The sequence below is a fragment of the Struthio camelus genome, chromosome 14 (assembly GCF_040807025.1).
Source record: "Struthio camelus isolate bStrCam1 chromosome 14, bStrCam1.hap1, whole genome shotgun sequence".
In the NCBI taxonomy this organism is placed as follows: domain Eukaryota; kingdom Metazoa; phylum Chordata; class Aves; order Struthioniformes; family Struthionidae; genus Struthio; species Struthio camelus.
In genome coordinates, this window is record NC_090955.1 from 1268336 (window position 1) to 1291021 (window position 22686).

Sequence of the window (22686 nt, forward strand, 5' to 3'; positions counted from 1 at the left end):
AGACGGTTTGTGAAGAGGATGGATAATAAAGGCAAAGATTCAGAAAGAGAAATTTCAGCTATCTTGGTAATGTCAAGGCCTGAAGACAGCAAATCGAAGTAATCTTACGTTATGCTCCATTACAAGGAGGAGACTCGGGAATAAAAACATAGTTTAAAAAAAAAAAAAGAACAAGTTAACAAAATTGAGGAAACTGCATAATCTAAGCACTGTGTATGTGATCTGTTTTTCAGGCATCCAACAGAGTTTCAGGAATAGCTGTGTAGTCCTTAGAAAGTTGTCCTCCTGGTGTACGTGGATGAGGGTTTTGTCTCCAGGGTCTGGGCTAGCTGTGTTCAAACGTGGCTTTGGGATTGTCACGTGGTGTGGTTTACCCCAGTTGTACCTACACTGCCTGTAGAAAAATGGGTTCGAGTTTGGGCCAGTCTCTCCGTGCTTTGTTCTTTCTCCCTGTTCTTCAGTTTTCTTGCCTTGTAAGGCAGGTGCCACGGGGAACGCTGGGGGTCCAGGGCCAGCTGGAGCTCCAGCTGTCGTGGTCGGCCGGACCCCCTGTGTCCGTGCTGCTGTGCAGGCAGCCTAATCTTTTTCAGTAGCTTCTGCTGAAGAAGGCAGGACCAGCTCTAGGCTGTGCTTGAAGATACCCCTCTGCTTTGTAACCGCTGATATGCGTGTGCCTGTTAGGAACTCAGTTTGCTGCTTCCTATTGCTAATGGATATGAGACTCATGGCATTAACTCTAATAGAGGATAGAAAATGTGCCAGCGTGCCATGTTAATGCTAATGACCTTTTCCAGTACCCAGTGGAGCTGGTAGACAGTTGGGGTTTTTTGCTGTTTATAACAATGCTGATAAATGAAAACATTTTCATTTTAGGTTGAATGAAAGCCAGTTTTTTAATATACATTTTTGACAAATGGCAAAATTAATTTCCTTTTCTTTGGCTTTGGGTTGAATGAATATACTTTATTCAAATCTAAATATTGTATTTCATTTTTGTTCCAAGCATTTTTAATATTTTAAGTAAAGAGAATGTCAAAACAGAAGATTTTTTTTCATGAGGAAGTCACAATGTTGTATACTGGGAATGCTAAACAAAGCATTTCTGCTTTTCTCTGTTCTTCTTTGCACGTCTTCATGCGACATTTCCTTTAACCTGCAAGAGCAGTCAACAGGGCAGCTATGGGTCACGTCAGAGCTCGGTGTGACATGCTCTGTTGTCTGTAGTCTGTAGTGCATAGCCCATTCTCCAAAAGGACCCATGCTGTTCCGTGCTTACTGGCAAATCAGTAGTGAGGTGATGATGGAGGGAAGAGATTGAGGACTATTGATGTAACCAGTGTGTAAGATGAGAAACCGGAGTGTAAAGTTGCATGAATGTACAGAGCGTGACGCATGGAATGGTTGGGTGGAAAAATCCATATCTTTTTGAAAGTTTGAGGCAATGATACTGAAAAATGTCTTTAAACCTGTCTATTTAGTACATGCTGTGTTAGAGAGAAAGACAAAGAGAATTCTGTGTCTCTCTCTGTGAATTTCATCTTTCTTAATGCAAGGTTTCGGGTGAGAAAAAGTTTTATAATAAATGGTTCTCTGCTGGCTGGCTTATCCATGGCAAACAGGTTGACTAGTACATGGGTGGAGCAAAGACTAAGTAGAGATATCCCCTAATTCTGTGATGATTTCTAGGAGTTCTGGGCTGTGTCCAAGTCTTACTTTCACCCTCCAGTCTTGCTTGCTTTCTCTGGAGCTGCCAAGTCTTTTACTACAGTGGAGCCACTAACTATGGATGTGTGCGGCAGGTGCAGAGCGACTTGCACTGCATCGCACTTCTGGCAGATGTATCCGGTTACACCTGGAGAGCTTGCACTGAATGGGGATGTGTGTGTGCCTTGTGCTGGCGCATATGGGACAGGTTTCCTATCTCGGCCTGAGCTGTAGAGAATAGGTGCATGTTTTCCTTGAGAGTAGTTTCATAATACACTGCCATAAAATGTGCAGCCAAGGATAAGCAGTCAGCAAGCTCTTCTACATATATAAAACAGATGTTATTTTATTCCCTCAAAGCTGTATACAAGAAATTCAGTGTACCTGAGATTTATGGAACGTCGTGGTTTGCGTTGACAGGTAGAGCAGTCTGGGACCAGATGTTCGCTACGGTTCTGGCCAAATTCTGCTTTGAATCTGCCACATCTCCCTCGCTGCCAAGGCCAGAGCAGCTTTCCTGTGCCTGGAGCACCGCTAGTGGACTGGCTGAGGAGAAAGCACATGAGCTGGATACGTCTGTTGTGCAGTTACGTAACACTTGGGAAAGCAGAGATTCCTTGGACAAGCAGATGGGAAATGATTGCCACAAGGATTTGCATGAAAGGAATTAGAATTGAAGCTGAAGAACCAGACTGGTGATCTGTGACTCAAGAAGGAAAAAAGGAGGCATTCAAATTGGCTGCAAGTGCTGAATTGCTGTCTCATACTCAGCAAGTCCTCTCGAAGCACCTGTGGTGGAAAAGATTAGATATTGAAGGGGGCATACTATGATGTCCCACGAGCAAGAGGGCAGAGTTGGCTGTGATGGATGTGGAGCTCTGGGGGACATTGGCTCTCTGTCTAGTGGAAAAGGCAATTGCATCAGCAGCATGGCCTGAATGTCATAGCTTGTTAGACGTCTAGCTAGATTAAAATAAAAGGTAAGGTGGGGGGAAGTTAAGAAGGCCAAGAAACAAGTGCAAACATTGACTTAATATTTCACATGCAACTTGAACCAACGTGGCAAATGTGAAGAGATGTTTCAGGTACTTGCATGCTGATCACACCTATTCTCCATAAAACCAAGCTGAACCAAGCTTGTATCTGACTAGTTGTTCCTTCGGGCAGCAGGCCTGCGTGTTAACTACCGGTGGTGATCCTACGCCAAGTGCGTGGGCCCAGGGCAGGGCTGCGTCACCAGGATCAAGGGCTGGGGACAGCAGCTGCCAAGGGTGCCGGGCACGCGGTGCCTGGAGGCAGGCCAGGCAGTCAGTAGGGTCGCTGATATTTTGAATCCATTTCCCTGAGCGTTGCATGTTTCTTGGCAGAAGCAATTACTAAACCATCCTTTGGTCTAAGGAGAGCGGTTTTATAGGAGACCGGAAGAAGCAATGCTCAGGTCTGCTTACAGCTCAGGTGCTTGCGTTTTATGAAAAGTTTTGAAAGAGAGTTGTTGAAAGGTGTTGGCGAGGGAGGACCCGTAAGAGTGTTTCCAGAGCTGGCAAGGGAAGCTGGCAGCAAGTCTGGCAGAGCTCGCCCGACTCATCTCATCGGGAAAAGAGCTGCGTGGGAAGCAGGCTGCGGTGCCGAAGCGCTGCCTCCGCGAGACAAGGCACAGGTCTGAAGAGGCCCTTAATCCAGCAGGCACAGGAAAAACTAATAGCTGGAACCAGCCAGAATCCATCAGAAAAGGCAGTTTGGGCCTTAGACCTGGGATCTGAGTGGGAAGGATGCTCGAAAGTCGAAGCAGCTCCCCCTGGGCAGGGCAGGGATGTTGGCTGCGGTCGGCAGGTGCCTTCAGGGGGGCACGCGGTGGTCTGCTGGGCACTGGGGCCACCCAGCCACACGCAGATGCTGGCGTCTTGGGGCCGCCCGGAGCGGGTGACACGAGGGTCCCCCTGAGCAGCTCCTGGCGCTGCTGCCAGCCCGCGAAGGGGGAGCGGCAGGGTGAGGCCTGCAGAGTTCACTGCAGCTGGGAAGCAGAGGAAAGACAGATGTTCAACTTCTGTCCTGACAAGCATTTTCATCTTTCGTACAATAGAAACTTTATTAATAAAACTGAATTGCCCAACGGGGTCCTTTTTGAGAGAAGAACAGGTATTTTGGATTTTTAATCTCTCACCCTTGTGCAGGAATTTAAACTAAATCATCGCTATTGCATGTTGGACAAGTTTACTTCCTTTTGAACAGAGAATGACTGGCTTTAAATAATCACGTTTTCTTCACAGCATTATGTTCCTTCTTTCGTTACCTGGCAGAGCGGAGGAGTCGTTGCAAGCGCTCCAGGACCAGAATCCAGAATGGTTCTAACAGGTTGGTGAATCGGCTGAGAATCACCCAGCTGAAATTCAGTAAGGACAAGTACAGACTACTAACTTGAGGGAGGAGAAAGTAAACACGTTACTGCAAACGGGGAATAGTTAGTGAGGCAGAAAAGCTTATACCAATGTAACTGGGCTTCATTTACTGAGGAGAAGCTTGCTTTTCTGTTTGTTTGGCCCCACATATAAACACACACACACACAAACACACCGCTGTAGACATATCTAGGCGTATGCATACTTATATACACACACATCTATAATTACATGCTTATATACTTAACTACCCTGAGGACCGCAGTGCCTCTCGTATCAGTCAGCTTAGATTTTATTGAAGAAATTATGTGGCAATATAATTGATTTAGTTCTATTTACGTATATATGTATATCATACCTGTACATATGTCTATTAATAAAATAAATATGTGTACTTATATATTTCATTTTTGTGCTGCTGCTTCAGTCTTTCCCGAAACAAGGTAGGACGCTATGCTCAAACGTAAGCGTAGCTCATTTTTACAGGTAAAAGCATGCTTCTGTAGTTATTTGTATGCACAGGTTTAAGCCTGCAGTAAGGGGCCAGTGCTTGCGCATCAGGGACTTGGTGTTACAAGAATGATTCACACCTATGTATATGGAAACATTTCGTTAATAACTGAAGTGCCAGTAGATGATGCTGAAGGATATAACACTTTGTACCTTGAGTTTGCAGTCCTCATAAAACTTATTACTGCAAATGCCTTTTTCTCATTGCTATTCGTCAGCTCTTAACATCTTTTGTCCTTTTCCTCTGTTCTCGATTGTTTCTGTATTTTGGACTACGTTTTTCAGATTTCATTATTTATTCATTCGGACCATGTTTTCCAGATTTCATTGTCTATTCAGTAGCTTTGAGTAATAGGGGATGTGATTTGGTACGGGAATTATTGTTAAAACTGTTTATTTTGTACAGCTAACAAATAGTTCGGGTAACAAATAACAAATTGCCAGGAAAAAAAAAAAAAAGGTATAAACCATTAGTACAGGAAGGGTTGTTCTTGATTTGCGCAGCCACGCCGCGTAAGCCACGCCGCCGCCGTGCCCCCGTCTGCCTTGGCACCCTGCGTTTCTCGGCCGGGGTCTCCCTTCAGATGCAGCACAGCGCGTTTCCCTCTGCGCGGGTGAGCGCCGCCGGCGCGTTAGCTGGTTACGGTAGCAGCGAACATTTGCTCTAGCAGCCGAAGACCTGGTCTGCGTCTCCTGGAGGAGCAGATGCCTGGGCTCGTTAGAGGTGCGCGGGCCGGGGATCCAGCTGCTCCCCGCTGCTTGCACGCTGTCGTGGGGCCTTTCGTCTCCTCTGCGTTACTGTTCGGCGACAAAAAGCGTGATGCATCTGAGGATGCTCAGGGAGCATTTTCTTTGCTTGGTTGAACAGGCTCAGCTTAGGCAAGGCGAGCTCCAACAGTGCCATTACGGGGGAGGCGCTCTGCCTACAGGAGGGAGGAGCAGGACCTGCCCTGGGCAGTGGTGGGACTTGGGCTTGGGTCACCTCCTGTACCTACAGCCTTTGCTGCTTTCCCCCTCCTTCCATTTCCGGAGACAGAGGGCAAGAAGGACAGCTGAAGTTGCAAAAAAAATCATTGCTCTAGCTTCGGCGATTGTGACTTTTCACCAAAAAGGGGCCCCGAACCAGCCCGTGGCCAAGGCCACAGGGCTGCGCCCGGTGCCGTGCTGTCGCCACGGTGGGTCACAGCCTGCAGCCCCCACCCTGCCGTGAGCCGCCGGCCACGGAAAGCTTCCCCGTGACCGCCTGTGGGGGACATTCCTGTGTTAGAGCCACCTTGGGCAAGAACGGAGGCAGGGTACATGGTCTCCCTGTGTTTTTTCTGCTTTTTATTTCTTGTTGATGAATCAGCATTCAGAGCAACTGAAATAAATAGCATGAAATTATACAGCAGCGCAGTTAAAAAAATATACGTAGATATAGCTCCTAAAAGCTTGAAGCTGAAATCTGTTTGTCTGTTAAAAAATGTGCATATATATTTCCACCGTCATGCTTGTGGACCTGTTGTTTGTTCTCTATTAACCTCCTCTCACATGAATAGCTTTAAGCTCCTTGATTCAAATGGATGCTGTGGAGAAACTCACCCTGGAGGAGGAGGTTCCGTAGTTCTGCGTTTCTTGGCATCAAGTGGAAAACAGGGAATGCATCTTTCTTCAAGACTTTATCTACAAAAGCTGAATGAGCAATATTTGGACTTTTGCATTGGCATAGGTTGGAGGCCACGTGACCTAAGACTGACAATTTTCAAAAAGTAGAGGATTTCTTTGAAGGAGATGGTTTGAATCCCATAAAACTTATAGTCACATGATGCAAAGCGATCTGAACACTGAATTCTTTGGGTAAGTCGTTCAAACTCAGTGTTCCTGAATAAATAAAAGGGAAGGAAGAGGAGAAATGGTCTTGACACATGGAATGAAACTCATGCAAACTCTATTTTTCTACTGAGACTGCTATGTCTAACTTGTTCTTCCCTTCTTCATTTGTCTGTGTGCAGGCCAGTTTTTTGACTTTTTTTCTTTTCTTTTCCCCAAAGCAGTGCTTTGATGATATAGTTTCCAAACAAAGTAGCAGCTATCAGAACATTTCTTAACAAGCCACTTTGTGTGCCAGCAGAGCAGGAACATTAGAAATGGCAATGGTTTTCAACTGTGTTTTTGTGTGAATTTATTTACCATGATCAACAAGAGGATTGCTTTTTTTTTAAACTAATGAAAAGAAATACTATATGCAAGAGAATGTTTAAAGCAGTCAAAAGGTGTAACTGGCGGTATGGGATTACCTAGTAGCTTAACAGTATTTTTACATACGTCTTCAAAAAAAAAAAAAAAACCTAGCACTATGTTAATAGTGAACAGTGAACTCATTAACGCAATGAATTTTGAATAAATGTTCTGGACCGAACAATTTTGTGCATCACTTATATCTCCATGTTTCATCTCCAAACGCTTGTTGACCTGAGTATGGTATATTTTGCAGTATTTATCTCAGTGTGTAGTTCTGTAAAAATCAGTATACCAAATGGATAGCTGCATAGGACTTCTCAATAATACTTAGGAGTTTGCTCATGTATATATTTAAGAAACAAGGAGCTCCATATATTGATTTCTTTGTCCTTGGTGTATTCCCAAAGCCTTATCTGAGCCCATGGCATTCAGCAAGTCTTTACTGAAGCAGTAGTATGCCTTCTCAAGGGAGGTGTGCACGCTGCAATTGTACGTCTTTCTGTATTTTTGGTGAGTTTACCAAAGTTGGGTCTCTTGGAACTCAACGCAAGGGGTGAGGACGAAGAAGAAATTCCAGGATAAAGAGAATTTCCCAGGCAAAAGCAGCCAGACAAAATATTCTGACTTTCTTGCTTACAATGCCTGCTTCGGGCCACGTTCGTATGCGAGAGTTCATAAGCAGCAGCGATTTCTTCTGCAAACTAGTGGCCTAGACTTGAAGTTTTGCCAGACTTCTTGTATCATGGGGGCTGTAAAATTGAGATTCAAGATAGCAATTGGAAAAAAGCTATTTCAGAGGCAGCAGTAAACTGAAATGAAATTAAATTTAGCTTTATGTAGCTTTTGTGCTTTTGATTATTCCAGAGCGTGTATTTTTCAAGCAAAAATATTTCCAGCTCTATGGCATCACAGAGGTTTTAAAGCTGGAAGGAGCTGAGGGTGACTCAGAAAATCCTTTGATTCTTGCAAGATTCTTGTCTTTAAAATCGCCTGTGCGTGTGCTCCAGTTGTGGGGCAGCCGTAGTCGGTAGGTGGTTTTCCATGAGCGTGGACCGCGGAGCCGGGGCGGCCGGCGAGCGTCTCCCACCGCCGGCAGGCTGCTGGCTCCGGATGGAAAGCGGCTGGCGGGAACGGCTTCGGTAGCCGCACGGAGGAGGTAAACCCTGTCCGGGGCCGCGAGCGCCCCGGCTGGGGCAGGACGAGTGTTTTGCTGCTGCGGTTTCCTCTACTTCCCTCCCGCTCCCGGCAAAGGGAGCGGCGATTACGGCCGCGGGTGTCTGGCCACGGCGGGACCCCGGCCGTGACCGCGTCCTGCGGGGGCAGCTGCGCCGTCTCCCTGGCCCCGTCGCGCCTGGCTCGGCGTTTGCTCGAGGAGCTAAGTCGAGCGCATCAAGCGCAACCCCTTGTGGGGTTTCATACCCGGTAGTCTGTGTGCAAAAGCCGACAGTTGGGTGAAATGACTCTCATGCATCCACGACTGCGCAAAATTAGCAGAAAAAAATTGAGAACTGCTGTCTTTTTTTTTCTCTTTCTTTCTTTTTTTTTTTTTTTTAATATAATCCAAGCGGCAAAATCAAAACTGTTCCTGCAAGGTGCAGGCACGCAGCGGGCAACAGACAGGCGCAATTAGCAGTGAAGCGTTTCAGTTTCGCACAACAGCAGCGCTATCGCCTGCCAGGGTCGGGAGGCTGCGCGCTCCAAGGGCCCCGGCAGCCGAGCGCGGTGGGCTCCTTCCAGGCGCGGGACGCGGCCGGAGCAGAAACCGCCTCCGGGGACACAGGTAGGGGAAGGCTCAGAAGAACACTCGCGTTTGCCGCCTTTGCCAGCCTAGCGAAGGAGCAGCCGCCGCAAAGGCTGTGCGGCGGCCGCCTGGGGCTGGGAGGCGAGAGCAGGGTAACCGCAGCCCTCGAGCGTCGTCGGTGCGCCGACGGCCTGCAGCGCGCCGGTGTGCCGGAGCCCAGAAGGCGGTTGGAAGGTGCGTCTTGTCCTGCAGACCGCGTTAGGAGGCTTCACCCGCAGCGCCGGCGGTCTGCGAGCAGTCTGGCTGCCGGCACGCGGGACGGGAGCCGCCCCGACCTGGCAGCCCCCGGCGTTGGCAGGAACCTCCTCTGTGGTTCCTGAATTTGCTTTCAACTACAGAGATTTCTTCTTGTATTTCCTCTTCGGTAGACGTATCTGAATCTTTTCTGTTTACTAAAACAAACGTGTTAACTGCCAAAGCGTGACAGCCAAAAACCGGGGTTATAGATGAGAAAATACGTGGAAGAGTTGCACGCTGCGTAACTGGCGAGGCAGATGCCGAAACCCAGCGAACCATTTCTGTCTCCAAGTGGCTCAGGAAGGAGAGAAACTTCTTGTGTGGATGGAGATGCTGTGGGTCTTGATTTCATTGCATATGTCCTCATGCCCAAGGAGAACTGGAGCAGTTTGGCTTTCTTCATAGCTGCCAAACTGCTTGAAGCACTAGACAATGCTCTAACTGAAGTTAGTCCATCCACAAACCCTAGGAAAATGTGTCCACCCATAAACGCTAGGAAAACGACTGAATGGGGATGTCAGACCTCTTGCACGCAAGCAAAGTGTCCCCATCATGTGCCCACCAGACCAGGTGGTCCATGCAGCATGGTAGATCTGCGTTGGCGTCATGGCCAAGCAGAGGCACTGCCAGAAGCATCAGCCATGAGCATGAAGCAAAGGCAGCATGTTTAAGGGAAACCCCTGGTGCTGGCTAGCTTTTTGGGCAGACCTTGGTAAGTCTTTTGAAAGTAGAAATACTCGCTGTCATCCTTAAGCTTTGCTGTATTGTAGCATAGAGGTGAATGTTCAAGAACGCTCAACTTACTTCTTCCACCAAGGAGAGTGTTTATGTAAAGTTCCCAGGTGTGTCCTCCAAAGCTGCGGAGGCGATTGTCACCCCAGTGTGGATGGGTGTGGGGGGATCTCCAGACCTGCTTCTGCCTGCTCTTTTCCCAAATGCCCCTAAGCAGGTCACTTTCCCCTCTGTCTTTCCTTTGCCTCTTCCCTCCCTTTGCCTGTCCGTAAGCGTTTGGGTGGTTAGCCCTTCGGGCACTTGCTGTGAGTTTGTACAGCATCAGGGTGCGAAGAGCGCAGGAATGGCCAGCTCAGGCCAATCTGGTGTAGTGTCCAGGATTATGTCTTGCTCCACTGCACCAGAGGAAGACATCTCTTACAATAATGGACAAATTGACTTGTCTTCACTTTATTTCGTGCTACCTTGTGTGAATTTCACTTGATCATATTGCTCAAATCTTGTCACCATCCAAATTCCTTTTCGTCTCTTTCCAGTTTGGATTATTTTACCAGCTTTGCCAAGGGGTGGGGTACAATTGCTGCATCCGTTCATGAGAAAGCAGAGATGCTCCTTAACTCTGCTCGTGATGGGAGCTGCGGCTTTGCTGTGTTCTCCTTGTGTCACCTCTGGCTCGTGATGGCTGTCTGCAGGTCTCCTGTCCAGAGCCGCTACCACTGCAGCAAGGCAGGACAGGACCTTGTTTCACTAAGTGGGACGTAAGTCAAGAGCCTCAACTGTATGCAAAGAGCTTAAAGCTAATGAAAACCTTCCATGACTTAGTGTTTTAAACCCTCATTTTGATCCTCACGGAGTATGATCCTTCACCTAAACAGCAAGCAATTCAATAAACTACTCATGCGCTTCTAAATTAGACCAGACAGAGCATTAGAAAAATGCAGCGCTGGGAACAGTTTGCCATTGGCAAGGGGACAAACAGAATGAGTCCTTGGAGATCTCTTTCACAGTTTAACATTTATGATTCACTGCTGAAATAAAATGTGTTCTGCAATTACATTTCGCTGTTTGAGGCATATAGTTGCAAGCGCTTTTAAGAAATTCAGGTAGCATAAGACTCTTTCCTGCTTTAAAAGTTGTTCAGTTACAGCCTATGAAGAAGTCAGTGTCTGGGTAATTCTGGTATGAACGATCCCATATCTCGCAGCACGGAGGGACAGCGGTTGCTCTGTTTCGGGGTACTCACCTTAGCCGCGGCGTGACAGGGCAGCACGAGCCCAGCCAGCTCCTGCCCTGACCCTGGTGCTGTTGCAGGTGTGGATTTGCCATCTCTCCACACCCCGCAATATGCCAAAGCGGCACCACCGAAACGATGGAGCTGTCGCTCAGTGAACTCCATGGCAAATCTCTCTTTGACTTCACTGGAACCAAGATTTCACCCAAGGTCATTTCCTCCTACAGAACTCTCCCGAAAAAGGCAGAACAATGAAAAAAAAGCATTGCACGTGGTGAGCTGTTATCCCCAGCGATTCCCACAGCCGTTTTATTGCCTGAAGGAAGAAGAACATGAACCCTGGAGGGAAGAACTTGCCAAAGTATTTAACATTTCTACATCTTGCATAAAGCTAAAGGTTCCCAAAAATCTTTATTTTTAAAAATAACTGCAGAAATGTTTATTCAAGGCCTAATGTGAGGCTAAGTAGAGTCTGAGATGTGGTTATCAGGGAAAAGCAGCACAGTGGAATGAGTACCAGAGTGCTGAATTTTGCTTAGTTAAGAGACTGCAGAAGTTAGACTGAGCTGGTTTGTGTTGAAGCCAGCTTTTGGGTTAAAGGCTGGGATGACTCTGGGTGGCTGCTGTGGAGTTCGGTTCAGTTGTCAAGGTGTCTAGAAGCTCCTCTGCAAACCCGCATCTGCAGTCTTAGGTGCCTAAACCCCTTGTCCTGGCCTTGAGTCTCGGGGAAAGGAGTCCTTTTCTCTCTGAAACGTGCATGCTGAGTTAGCAGCGCTAATGGCAAACAGCGTAAACAACCACATTTTTATTCTTTTGTAGAAAAGGCTTAATAATACTCAAAAAACCCAAAAAACCTTCCTGAAATGTGTAAGTTTTGTTGTTGTTTTAATTGCCAGATAACCCGAGCGCGAGCCTCCTGGTTGAAGCCTGGTGAGCTGGCAGACACAAGGAGGGATTTGAAAGTGGCCCATGAGCAGCAGCTCTGGCAGCTGAAATGGAGCCTCCTCTAAACCACTCGGAAACCCCCAGGGCTGGAGCATCCACTTACCGCTCAGTGAGTAAATCCGCTCGTTCAGAAAGGCGTTGCTCATTAATGTTTGACAGTCTTTTACATTGCCTGATTGTCAGACAGAGAGAGTAATTAATCTGCAGCTCCAGACAGCCCGAACAGATGGGGCTCTTCTCCCAGCTTCTCGCGGCCAGACGGGACTGTTGTGTTAAGAAAATAACATCTCATCTATTCACTTCCTATTTCCCCATATGTTTTTTGCTTTCCCAGCTACCTGGAGGCTGGGTGACTAAAGTCATTAAAATAGTCAGGGCTTTTTTGGGGGGAGGAAATGAACCTTCTTAAGTCGTACCAGCGTATACAGTGTAGCGGAGGCAGCATTGCGTTTCAGCACTAACATCGTTTGTCACTTCGCGCGCTTACGCGTCTGTCTGTAAAACGAAGATAGTGTGATGCACTTAGAGTACCGGGCTTCGGGGGAACTAAACAGCCAGAGGGCTTTGCATTAGAAGCAAGCGCTGAGTGCAGTTGTGATTTCGCTCTCCCCGCTCCCGTAGGAAGGTTTTCACGGTTCAGCAGAAGGCTGCGGAGGAGCCGGGGAAGCGCGGCCTTTCGCACCCTCTCGTGGCGGCGGCTCCGAGCGCAGCCGCGCGGCGCTCCCCGGGGCTGGCCGCGGCCGCCTTCCCTCCTCCCGCGCTCCGGCTCCCTTCCCTCCTGGATGCGAGTCAGAGCCGAGTTGTGCGGCAGCCGGGCGGCTGGCGGCTCTCACCTCCGGACGAGGCGAGCCGGGATCCGCGCAGGTAAGAGAGGGACCTTTGCGGTTTGCTGTGCACCGTTTGGGACGTGTCCAGGACCCGGCGCGTTGCCGTTTCACTGGATGCTTAACGCCCCGTCGCCAGCGGGAGCGCGGGGAGAGGAAAGGCTCACCGGCGCGCGGGCGAGCCGTGTCCCCTCTTCAGAGCTAGCTGGGCTGCAAAGAAATTAAGGGAACGAGGGAGAAGCTGCTGAAGTGGGGATTTTGGTGGGAAATAAAGCCCTGCTCTGGGAAGGCCCCGCGCTGAGCTGGGGAGGGCTGCCACCGAGACGGGGCAGCCGTGCTGCTTTTCCCTAGTGCTCCTTTTTCCCTAGTGCTCCTTCCGTGTTTTGTTTTTGTTTGGGGGCAGGAACGCGAGGAGACGTCAAGTGCCCTGGGAGGGGACAGGGTGGAGTTGCTGGCCGAGAGCATTTCTGCCCAGGAGGTCTCGGGCTCATCCAGAGGGAGGAAAGGACGAGCTCCCCGCCGGGCAACGGCACGCCGTGGAAGAGATGACAGCCAGGAGAGGGAAGCTGTAAAGGGGCTGAAGCTGCTTCACGTGGGGACACGTTCCTAGAGGACCTTTCACCCGACCCCTCTCTGCTACAAAGCTCTGTATGGGAAGGAGCTGGCCATGGATAAGCTGTACCTTGCAGGGAACAGCTTATGGACAATCAACAGCTCGCTGGGGAACAGCAGCCTCAGCCTGGAGAACCAGACGTCTGGGAGGAACAGCACCACTGACCCCTTGAAGAGGAATGAGGACATGGCCAAAGTGGAGGTGACTGTCCTCTGCCTCATCCTGTTCCTGGCCCTGACCGGCAATCTGTGCGTGCTGCTGGCCATCCACACCACCCGGCAGAAACACTCCCGCATGTACTTCTTCATGAAGCACTTAAGCATCGCTGACCTGGTGGTGGCCATCTTCCAGGTGCTGCCCCAGCTTATCTGGGACATCACCTTCAGGTTTTATGGGCCAGATTTCCTCTGCCGGTTGATCAAGTACTTGCAGGTAGTGGGGATGTTTGCTTCCACCTACATGCTCTTGCTGATGTCACTGGACCGGTGTTTGGCCATCTGTCAGCCGCTGAGGTCTCTGCACAGGAGAGCTGATCGGGTCTCTGTCCTCCTCACCTGGCTGCTGTGCCTGCTGGTCAGCATCCCTCAGATCCACATATTTTCCCTGAGAGATGTGGGAAATGGGGTCTATGACTGCTGGGCAGATTTTATCCAGCCCTGGGGACCCAAAGCTTATGTCACCTGGATAACCCTCATGGTCTACATCATCCCCGTGCTGATGCTGAGCATCTGCTATGGATTGATCAGTTTCAAAATCTGGCAGAACGTGAAGCTCAAGACAGCTCACGGGCCGAACGTGAGCCTGAGCTCCACTTCCCACGGTGGGACAGCGTTTGCCAGGGTCAGCAGCACCAGGCTCATCTCTAAAGCCAAGATCCGGACAGTCAAAATGACCTTCATCATAGTGTTAGCTTTCATAGTGTGCTGGACTCCCTTTTTCTTTGTGCAGATGTGGTCCGTGTGGGACACGAATGCTCCACAGGAAGGTATGTCCTCTCTTCGTTCGTGCCTGTAGGTCTGCATGGATTGCTTAGTCTGAACGGTCAAAGTGACACCTATAGTCGACTCAGCTGCCAAACAGCAGACTTGGAGGCTGCGCGTGGCAGCTAGAAACTCCACTTTGAATCAGGTCTCGTCGGGGGCTGGGAGGGAGAAATGAAAAAAGTCTTCAACCTGGAAAAAGAAGTCTGAAATGCAGCAGTAGCAGCTTCACGGGAGCTTCGCCGGTGCTGCGCGAGGGCTGGCTCAGCCCCCGGAGCGCCGACCCGAAGGCGGCGGGCTCGGGATTGCTGCTTGGCTGCTCCTTGCGGCGGAGCTCTGCCTGCGCGCGCAGAGCTTCGCCGCCGGTTCCCCAGCACGCCGCGGCCATCGCTGCCCGCGCTGGTCCTGCAGGGCTGCGGGGCCCCGGGAAACGCGGGCAGAGACCTCGCTCTCCAGCACCTTCTTCAGGTGCGAGTTCAGGGCCACCTGCAGCTTCGGCAGCCGGGCTTTCTTAGCAGGAAAGGCTGGAGGGGTTTTTGCCTCCCCACCTCGGCGCGGGTGCGGGAGCGCGGCCCTTCCCAGGACGGCCCGGGGTGTCCGGCGTTGAAGGCGTTCACCTCTCCTCCCGCTCGGCGCCCTGGCGGCGCGGCGCTCTCGGAGCTGGGGGAGCCGCGGGAGCGACCCGCAAATCCCTCTGTGCTGCCTGACCTCTCTGCTTTTGCGTTTTGCCCTCTTTGCTTTCTCCTCCTTTGCCTGCCTTCCCCTCGCTTCGGTGGTCTCCTGCTGTTCCTGTTTTCTGCCCCGCTGCCCCGCTGCTGCTGCTTTGGCGCTGCCTGTAGCGCTGCTCCTTGGGAAACCTACCGATTGGCGGGGAACGGCTTTTCCTGAAGGGCGGGGGGTCCCTGGTGTGCCGTTTTTTATGCTCGGCCCTGGCTGCTCCCGTCGTTAAGGTTGCAAACCGAGTGAAATATATTACCCTGCCGGGTTTGGCGTGCGCGCAGCCGGCCGCGGCTGCGCTGTCGCCGGGGCGGAGGCGCCCGCGGGGTCCCTGCACCTGCGGGAACCGACTGGGGAGGGTGGAAAGGAAAGCGGCGCACCTTCGGGAGGTAGGACGAAAGGGACAAATAGAGCATGGGGGGGGGGACAGCGGCTCCTTGAGGGGCCTGGCCCAAGCTCGACAGAAACGGCGCCTTTGGGGCTGTGAAAGAAAGCTGGCGGCAGGACAGCGGCGCCTGGCCGGGACCCTCTGCCCCGGCGGCGGCTCCGTCGCCGGCACCGCTCGCTTGCGCCAGATATTCCTGTCTCGTCTTTAGCCGACCTGATTTCGGTTATAAATCGCTCCGCGGGAAGCGTGATGCTTTCCAGCGCGCGTCTGCCCTCCGATAACGGAAAGCAGATCCGGCGCCTGGCGCGGCCTCTCCGCCGGCGCCTCTCTCCCTCCCTGGCTTTTCCGGGTCCAGCTCGTGGGTTTCCTTTCCTTTGCAGGGAAGGACTGGTGCCGCCACCGCGGAAAGCCCATTTAAGCGCGTTTCAGCTTGCAGGGCTTTGCGGGGAGCCCCGGCCTCCCGCCTTCGGGCTGCGTGAGGGAGCTACGCAGGATGTCCTAAGAGCCTCCCCGGCCCGGGGAGGTCTGCTTAGACGTCACGGAGACCTAATCGATCCTGCCGAGGCGCCCCGCCGCTTCGCGCCCTGCCTTACGCGCCGGCAGGAAGCGGGTCTCGCAGCTCCCAGCGCCGGGGCCGTGCCGCGTCCCGTCCTCCTGCCCCCGACGCCCCTGGCGCAGCCCGCGCCGAGCCGCCGGGGCGGCCGCGGACCCGTGTTAACCGCCTCGGAGAGCGAAGAGCTGAATCAGCAGCGCTTGCATTTCTTTTTTTCCTTTTTAAGTGGGTCGACATGCTGTGGGGCGTTTCAGGCCTCGTGCCGCCGGTTCGTGAGCAAATCGCCCCGGCTTGCTTGTAACGCCTGCTTGAAATTAGGAGCGGTTGGAGTAGACGTCACCCGAGCAGGGATTATGCACGAGCTGGTAAGGGGCGAGTTTGGAAACGAGTATCTGTGATACGTGCGTCTTCTCTAGTCTGAACACTTCGAGTGGATTTTTTGCAGAGAGTTTTCCAGTGGGAAAGCAAACTTTTCTCTTTTTTAAATAAAAGAGAAAACAATGAGAGAGAGAGAGAGAGGGGGGAAGAGGAGCGAAACCCAAACACGCATCCTTATTGCTACCGCTTTCCAGGAGAACACGAGGAGACGGACCGAAAGCAAGCGCCGTCCCCGGCTTGCTCCCCGGCGGCGCCGGGCGAGCGGGGTGGCTTTGGCCGCTGCGGGCGCTCCCCGGGCGGCGGGGGCCGAGCGTGGGGCTAACGCCGCGGTGCCTTCTGCCTTGCAGCGTCGCCCTTCATCATCGCCATGCTGCTGGCCAGCCTCAACAGCTGCTGCAACCCCTGGATCTACATGCTCTACACGGGCCACCTCTTCCACGACCTGGCGCGCCGCTGCCTCTGCTGCTCGGCCCGCTACCTGAAGGCCCGGCCCGCCTGCGACCTGGCCGGCAGCCGCCGCAGCAACTCCTCCTCCTTCGCCCTGGCCGGCAAGAGCGCCAGCCAGCGCTGCTTCGCCCAGCCCGCCGCCCCCTGAGCGCCGGGGCAGGACCTCCGCGGCCCCAGGGCCCGGCTCGCCGGGCAGTAGCAGAGCCGCCGAGCCCCCCCCCCCCGAAAGCTTGGCGTGGGAAAAGGCCGAGCGCCCCCCGCCCTGCGGCCAGGCTTTTGCTTTGGGGTTGACTGCAGGTAGCACTTGGCCCTTTTACCCCGCTGCCATCTCCTCGCTCTGTCGCCCCCACCTCCCGCTTGTGGCACGCTTTCTCAGCCCTTTCCGCGTGCCCCTAATAAAGTTTCCTGCCTCCGGCTTGAAGGGCGCTGGGGGGGGAGCGGCTGGGGAAGGCGCGCGGCCGCCAGGTGCCTCGCCCCGCGGGAAGGAAGACGCGTCCTGCCGTTAAGCGCGGAGCAGTTCTCTTCCTTGGCCGTCACCAACAGGTATGTTTTCGCCTTTTTCGGTTACGGCGTTCCTTCCTCGCCGCCTGTTACGTCCGGCCGCCTGGAGCGAGCTCCCGGCTCAGCGCCCTCGACCTCGGCGCCTTTTACCCGGCTGGTCGAAATCCCTGCGCAACCGCTCAGCGCCGCCTTGGCGCGCCGCCGATTTTTTTTTTTGTCGTCCTCCCGCGTTCGGCTTTTTCCCCCCCCCGGCTGCGACGAGGAGGCAGGGCGCTGCGGGCGCCGATTCCAGGGCGCAGATGGCCTGGGGCGCCCGCCCGCCCGCCCGCTCGCCCTGCCTCCCCTCCCCTCCGGCTCAGCGAGCTGCGCTGATTTCCGCCGGGTTTCCCGCGAGGCCGAGCAGCGCCCGGGGGACGCGCGGCCCGCCGGACGGCATCCGACACGCTGCCGCGTCTCCCCGAAAAGGGGCAAAAGGGAGCTGGGGTGCTGCCGGCCGAGCCGCGTTCGCGCCACGGGCGGGCGCCCCCGGAGCCGCCTTTTCGGGGTTTGTTTGGTTCGGGCTGTGACGTGCTCGAACGACAGAAATTAAAAGAGAATATAATCCCGCTATTGGTTTTAATTGCTTTTGTTCCTTCCCCCAAAAAGCTTAAGAAGCGTTTCGCGGCTGTTCCCAGCTTTTCCTGGGCCGGGGCCGCCTGGCTCCCGCTCGCCCGCGGCCGGCCCCGCGACCGACTTTGGCTCGGGGTTGCTGGAAGCCGGGTGAAAAGCCCGCGCAGGCGGCGGGGAGCAGCAGCGTCTGAGCGAGGCGCCCGGCTGGGCCCGGGCTGGAGCCCAGAAAGCGCCTCAGAATTAAAATAAGGCTTAACTGAGGCTGGGCCAAGCGAACTGACGGGGAGGAAGGAGCTCCGGGTCTGACCTTCCTCCTTGCCCCTGGGGGCCCGGGTGGAGCGAGCGAGCCCCAGCGCCCGGCGGGGCGAGACGGCGGGGGCCCCCCGCTGCCGAGGAGCCCCGGCCCCGAGCGCTCGCCGAGGTGCCGAACGCAACGCTCCCGCACTGATGCCATCGGGGTTTGAAAGCTTTACTGAACCGCAAACACACTCGGAAACGAAATCTGCTCCTTTGCGCCGCGATCCGCGCGCTCGCTGCGCGGGGGCGGCCGGACGCCGACGCTCCCACCGCAGCGATTACTTGCAGCGAGCGGTGTTTCGCAGGCAGCCGCGTTTCCTGGCGTCGGGCTGGGTGCGAGGGGGGGAGCAGGGCGCAGGGGACCCCTCGCGAGGCCGAAGGCCGACGGCAGCGCCAGCGGACGCTGCTCCCTGCCGCCGGGCTTCCCCCGGGGCGGGCACGGGCGCCTGTGCGGCGGGGGCGCTTCCCGAGCCCATCGGCCCAGCCTAGCCGGGTGTCTCAGGCCTTTTTTAGGTGCTGGCGTTGCGATGGAGCAGGTGGCGCCCTGAGGGACCTCTTCTCCCGAGCGTGGTCCAGGCCGGCGATGCTGCTGTAGATGTCCACCTCCGCGCAGGAGCAGCCCACGAGCGAGGGGGCGGCGGTGACCTGGGTACGGAGCAGCTGGAGAGGAAAACTTGGGAGGGCAGGCGGGTGTGTACGGGCTGCTTTGGGTGGCCCTTCTCCGCCCGGGGACCTAGGTTTCCTTACGGAGAGAAACCTTTATGTTGCTGCAGATCCTGGCGAGCGCCTCGAAGAGAGGGTCGCAGAAGGTGTGGATGCAGAGGGAGTAAATCCTGCCCACGCACTGGATCTCGATCAGGTAGCTCTTGATGCAGGGCACCACGGCCCAGATGTGGCAGAAGGAGATGAGGGCGAAGAGGAAGCCCCAGAGCACGGCCAGGGGGATGCCCAGGATGGCCGAGAGCAGCCGGTAGCACCAGTACTTGCTGACGGTGAAGGTGGTGTAGCTGGTTTTCCAGACGCTGTCGAAGCTGTACGTTCCCACCGGCTCAGCTATGACGTCCTCAAAGTCCACCTGGAGGGAAGAGCAGATGGAGGTCAGTGGGGGAGGCCCCGGCGAGGGTAGGGCCACGCTGCCGCGTGCAAGAGCAGCCGCAGCCGCCACGGGCTGCCTGAGGCCTGCAAAGCTCCAGGCAGCACAGCCCCGAGCAGCCGGAGCGGCCTGCGTCCCTGCGCGGTCCCGGCCGGTCGCCTGGCCTGCCCCGGGGCGCAGCGACTCACAGCTCGGCCACAAACACCACGAACCCCACCGCAGCCGGGCTTTGCCGCGGCAGGACGTTTTGGAGCGCGCCCAACCTCTGGGCTGCGCGGTGGCCTGCAGGTGCTGGGCAGCCACATGTGCACCGAGCGGGAGCGTGCTCTGCCAGCGTTTACCCTTGAGGAAGCCGGAGCCCGTTCCTACCACCCCTTTTAGCAGTCAAGGGCCTGGGCCGCCTGCTCTGCAAGTAGGTAATTTGCGCTGGTGAAAATCCAGCAGTCCTCCTGATTTATATATTATTTATATATGCGGAGGCAAGGAAGTCCACGCTGCCTGCGCGCACGCGGCCCGGCGCGGGAGGCAGCTCGGCTCGGCCGTGTCCTTGCAGGGGCGTTACTGCTGCAGGCAGACGCCGGCCTTCACCGGCTCCGAGCTGCAAACGCTCTTCCAAGCCGCTGAACGGTAGCGCGGGAAGCTCGGGGTGGTGTAGCTCGTTGTAGGGGACGCCCGAGCCAAACGAGTTGTCTCGAGAGAAAGCGTGCCGTTTTGGGGGGGGGGGGGGTGGGAAGGCAAACGTGCGTTCACGGCAAACCGCCCAAAACATCCCTTTTGCTCTTGGAAGCTATAAAGTCGCGCCGTATTGCCTCTAATCTCCCGGAGCGGGAGGGAGGTGCCGGCCGGGGGGACCCTGACGGCCCTTGGGAACTAGGGGCCGACTGAGCCGATGCTCCAGCCCCGGGGACCCGCCAGCGCTGCCGTGGGGACCCCGTGCCGCCGTGGGGACCCCCTGCTGCTGTGGGGACCCCCTGCTGTGGTGGGGACCCCCTGCCACCGTGGGGACCCCTTGCCACTGTGGCAACCCTCTACCACCATGGGGACCCCCTGCCACCATGGGGACCCCCTGCCACCACAGGGACCCCCTGCTGAGGTGGGGACCCCCTGCCACCGTGCGGACCCCCTGCTGCTGTGGGGACCCCCTGCTGCGGTGGAGACCCCTTGCCACTGTGGCAACCCTCTACCTCCATGGGGACCCCCTGCCGCCACGGGGACCCCCTGCTGAGGTGGGGACCTCCTGCCACCATGGGGACCCCTTGCCACTGTGGCAACCCTCTACCACCATGGGGACCCCCTGCTGAGGTGGGGACCCCCTGCCACCACGGGGACCCCCTGCCACCATGGGAACCCCCTGCTACCACGGGGACTCCCTGCCACCCTGGGGCCCGCCTACTGAGGTGGGGACCCCCTGCCACCACTGGGGCCCCTGCCACCACTGGGGCCCCTGCCACCATGGGGACCCCCTGCTGCTGTGGGGACCTCCTGCTGCCATGGGGACCTCCTGCCGCCATGGGGACCCCTTGCCACTGTGGCAACCCTCTACCACCATGGGGACCCCCTGCTGCTGTGGGGACCTCCTGCCGCCATGGGGACCCATTGCCACTGTGGCAACCCTCTACCACCATGGGGACCCCCTGCCACCACGGGGACCCCCTGCTGCGGTGGGGACCCCCCCCCGCGTTCGCCGGCGGCCTTTGGGCACAGGCAAACCACCGCGCAGGCGGAAGGGGTGCCAGGCCGCCCGCCTACCTTCACCACGTCCTCGTTGATGCGCTTGGGGTCGCGGTTCACCAGGTCGATCTCCTTGGTGTGCTGGTCCTTGGCGAGGATCCGCTCCTCCAGCTCGCGCCCTTCCTCGGCCATGGCTGCGGCGCGGCCGCTCGGGCGCCCGCCCCCGGACGCCTGGGCCCCCCTCCGGCCCGCTGCAGCTGCCGCGCATAGCTGCGCCCCCGCCCGTGGCCCCGCTCCAGGCTAAAATTAACGGGCGGCGCGAGGGGCCGGCGGGAGCGGGGGCGGCGGCGGAGCGGCGGGGCTGGCAGCCCGCAGGTGCAAGGACGGGGCGAGGAAGCCGGGCTAGAAACGTCCCCCGGCGAAGCGGCTGCCCCCAGGAGCCCCGCGGAAGGTCTCGTGCTGGTGGCTTGGGCTCCTCCTGGTCTTTCCCACCAGGGGAAAACTCACGTCATGCCACAACCCCCCCCCCCCCCGCACCCACCCAGCCCGGACCCGCCGAGGGGCAGCGGTCGAGGGCGCCGTGCCCTCCAACGCGTCTCCCGCCGGCGCCCGCCTGTCCTCCGGCGCCCTCCTTTACCCCCGGGTTGTGGAGCAGCCCCCTTCCAGCTGGCGCTTGCGTGTGGTTTTCATCTCGGCCCGTCTCGACTCATCGCCGTGGCACGGCCCGCTGGGCAGGCCCGCAGCCGGGGTCAACTGGTTCGGGCGCTGCCCACTGGAACGAGGGTCCAAAAGCGGTTGTTTATCAGGGCCTTATTAGTGGGTGTTTTTTTTTTTTTTTAATGGAAAAATCCTGCTTTCCGGCTGCACGGGCTAGGTGGGAGGAGGAGTCCCCGCCGGTAGGCGGGAGGTGGGCTCGGCACCGCTTCGCTCTTCAGCTGGCGGTGGCCGCGGTGCCCCCGGTGCGACCGCTGGCAAGGCGGCAAGCAGGGGCGCGGGACGGGTCCGCCGGCGTCTGCCCCGGGGTTGCTCCGCGGGCGGCGGCGCTTGGCCGGAGGGAACGCTGTGTTTTAAGGAGCGGTGCTTCCCCGAGAGGAGCGAGGCCGCGCCGGGCTGGGAGCGAACGAGGCGTCGCAGGAAGCACTGGAGGAGGGCAGACAGCGCGGCCCGCTGCCGCGCAGGACGGAGATATTGCTGTTTGGGTGATGTCACCGCAAAGACGCGTGGGGGGATTTTTTTTTTTTTATTTTATTTTTTGCAGCGTTAGTTGATCCCGCTCGGCTGTGGCACGTCCCAAAGGCTCCCCACGCCCGCAGACAAAACCGCCTTTCTCCGGAGGTGGGAAGGGGGTTTTGCTGGAGGGCGGTGCGGCAGCGCCGGGAGCTCTGTGCCCGGCTGCAGCTGCTCCCTCCTGGCCCGACGCCTTGCAGCTGCCCCTCTGCCAGGCCGGCAAGGGCCCCGCTGCCCCGACGGGCAGCTACACGCCGGGACAGATTCAGGCGCCACTCTCACTGCGAATAGTTTTCCCCCCCCGAAACAGCAATTCAGAATCGAGGTCGAGGGGTGACAAGTTCGGGAGTAGCAAGTGTCCCAGAGCGGTATGCTGATAGCTGCCAAAATAAAAATGCGGCACTGGAGGGGCTGAGCAGGGTGGTACTGCCACGACGCATCGCACGGCACCGTCTCCCTCTCCTCCAGACGACTGCTTAGTCTACGGCATCAGGCGAGTCCGCGTCCAGCTAGAAAAACGTCGTCGGCTCGGATGAAATGTATACAAAAACCATGGCCCAATTCAGTAAACTCAGTGTCTTGACCCGTAAAGTCTTTGTTAAACTCAACCAA

At 55.7% G+C, this 22686-nt stretch overlaps 2 protein-coding genes across 2 annotated transcripts in view; one reads left to right on the forward strand and one right to left on the reverse strand.

The window, feature by feature from the left end:
• Window positions 1-17782, forward strand: part of OXTR (oxytocin receptor) — a 34448-nt gene extending 16666 nt beyond the window's left edge. Inside the window, exons 2-5 of the mRNA XM_068907232.1 lie at window positions 11728-11885; window positions 12398-12640; window positions 13004-14198; window positions 16577-17782. Of these exons, the coding sequence (XP_068763333.1) occupies window positions 13268-14198; window positions 16577-16824 (1179 nt within the window). The 5' untranslated portion in view covers window positions 11728-11885; window positions 12398-12640; window positions 13004-13267 and the 3' untranslated portion in view covers window positions 16825-17782. The remainder of the gene's footprint in view (window positions 1-11727; window positions 11886-12397; window positions 12641-13003; window positions 14199-16576) is intronic.
• Window positions 17780-21074, reverse strand: CAV3 (caveolin 3). Its single transcript, XM_068907233.1, has 2 exons — window positions 20926-21074; window positions 17780-19158 (listed from the first exon to the last, which is right to left on the reverse strand). Exons 1-2 carry the CDS (start codon window positions 21037-21039, stop codon window positions 18817-18819), a joined length of 456 nt encoding a protein of 151 aa, XP_068763334.1. The 5' UTR covers window positions 21040-21074; the 3' UTR covers window positions 17780-18816.
• Window positions 21075-22686: the final 1612 nt, after the last annotated feature.

Excerpts from the sequence above, each read along its gene's own strand:
- CAV3 (XM_068907233.1), bottom strand. The coding sequence starts at position 21,039 with ATGGCCGAGGAAGGGCGCGAGCTGGAGGAGCGGATCCTCGCCAAGGAC. Across the intron at positions 19,159-20,925 it reads TCAACGAGGACGTGGTGAAG|GTGGACTTTGAGGACGTCAT; the intron begins GTAGGCGGGCGG and ends TCTTCCCTCCAG.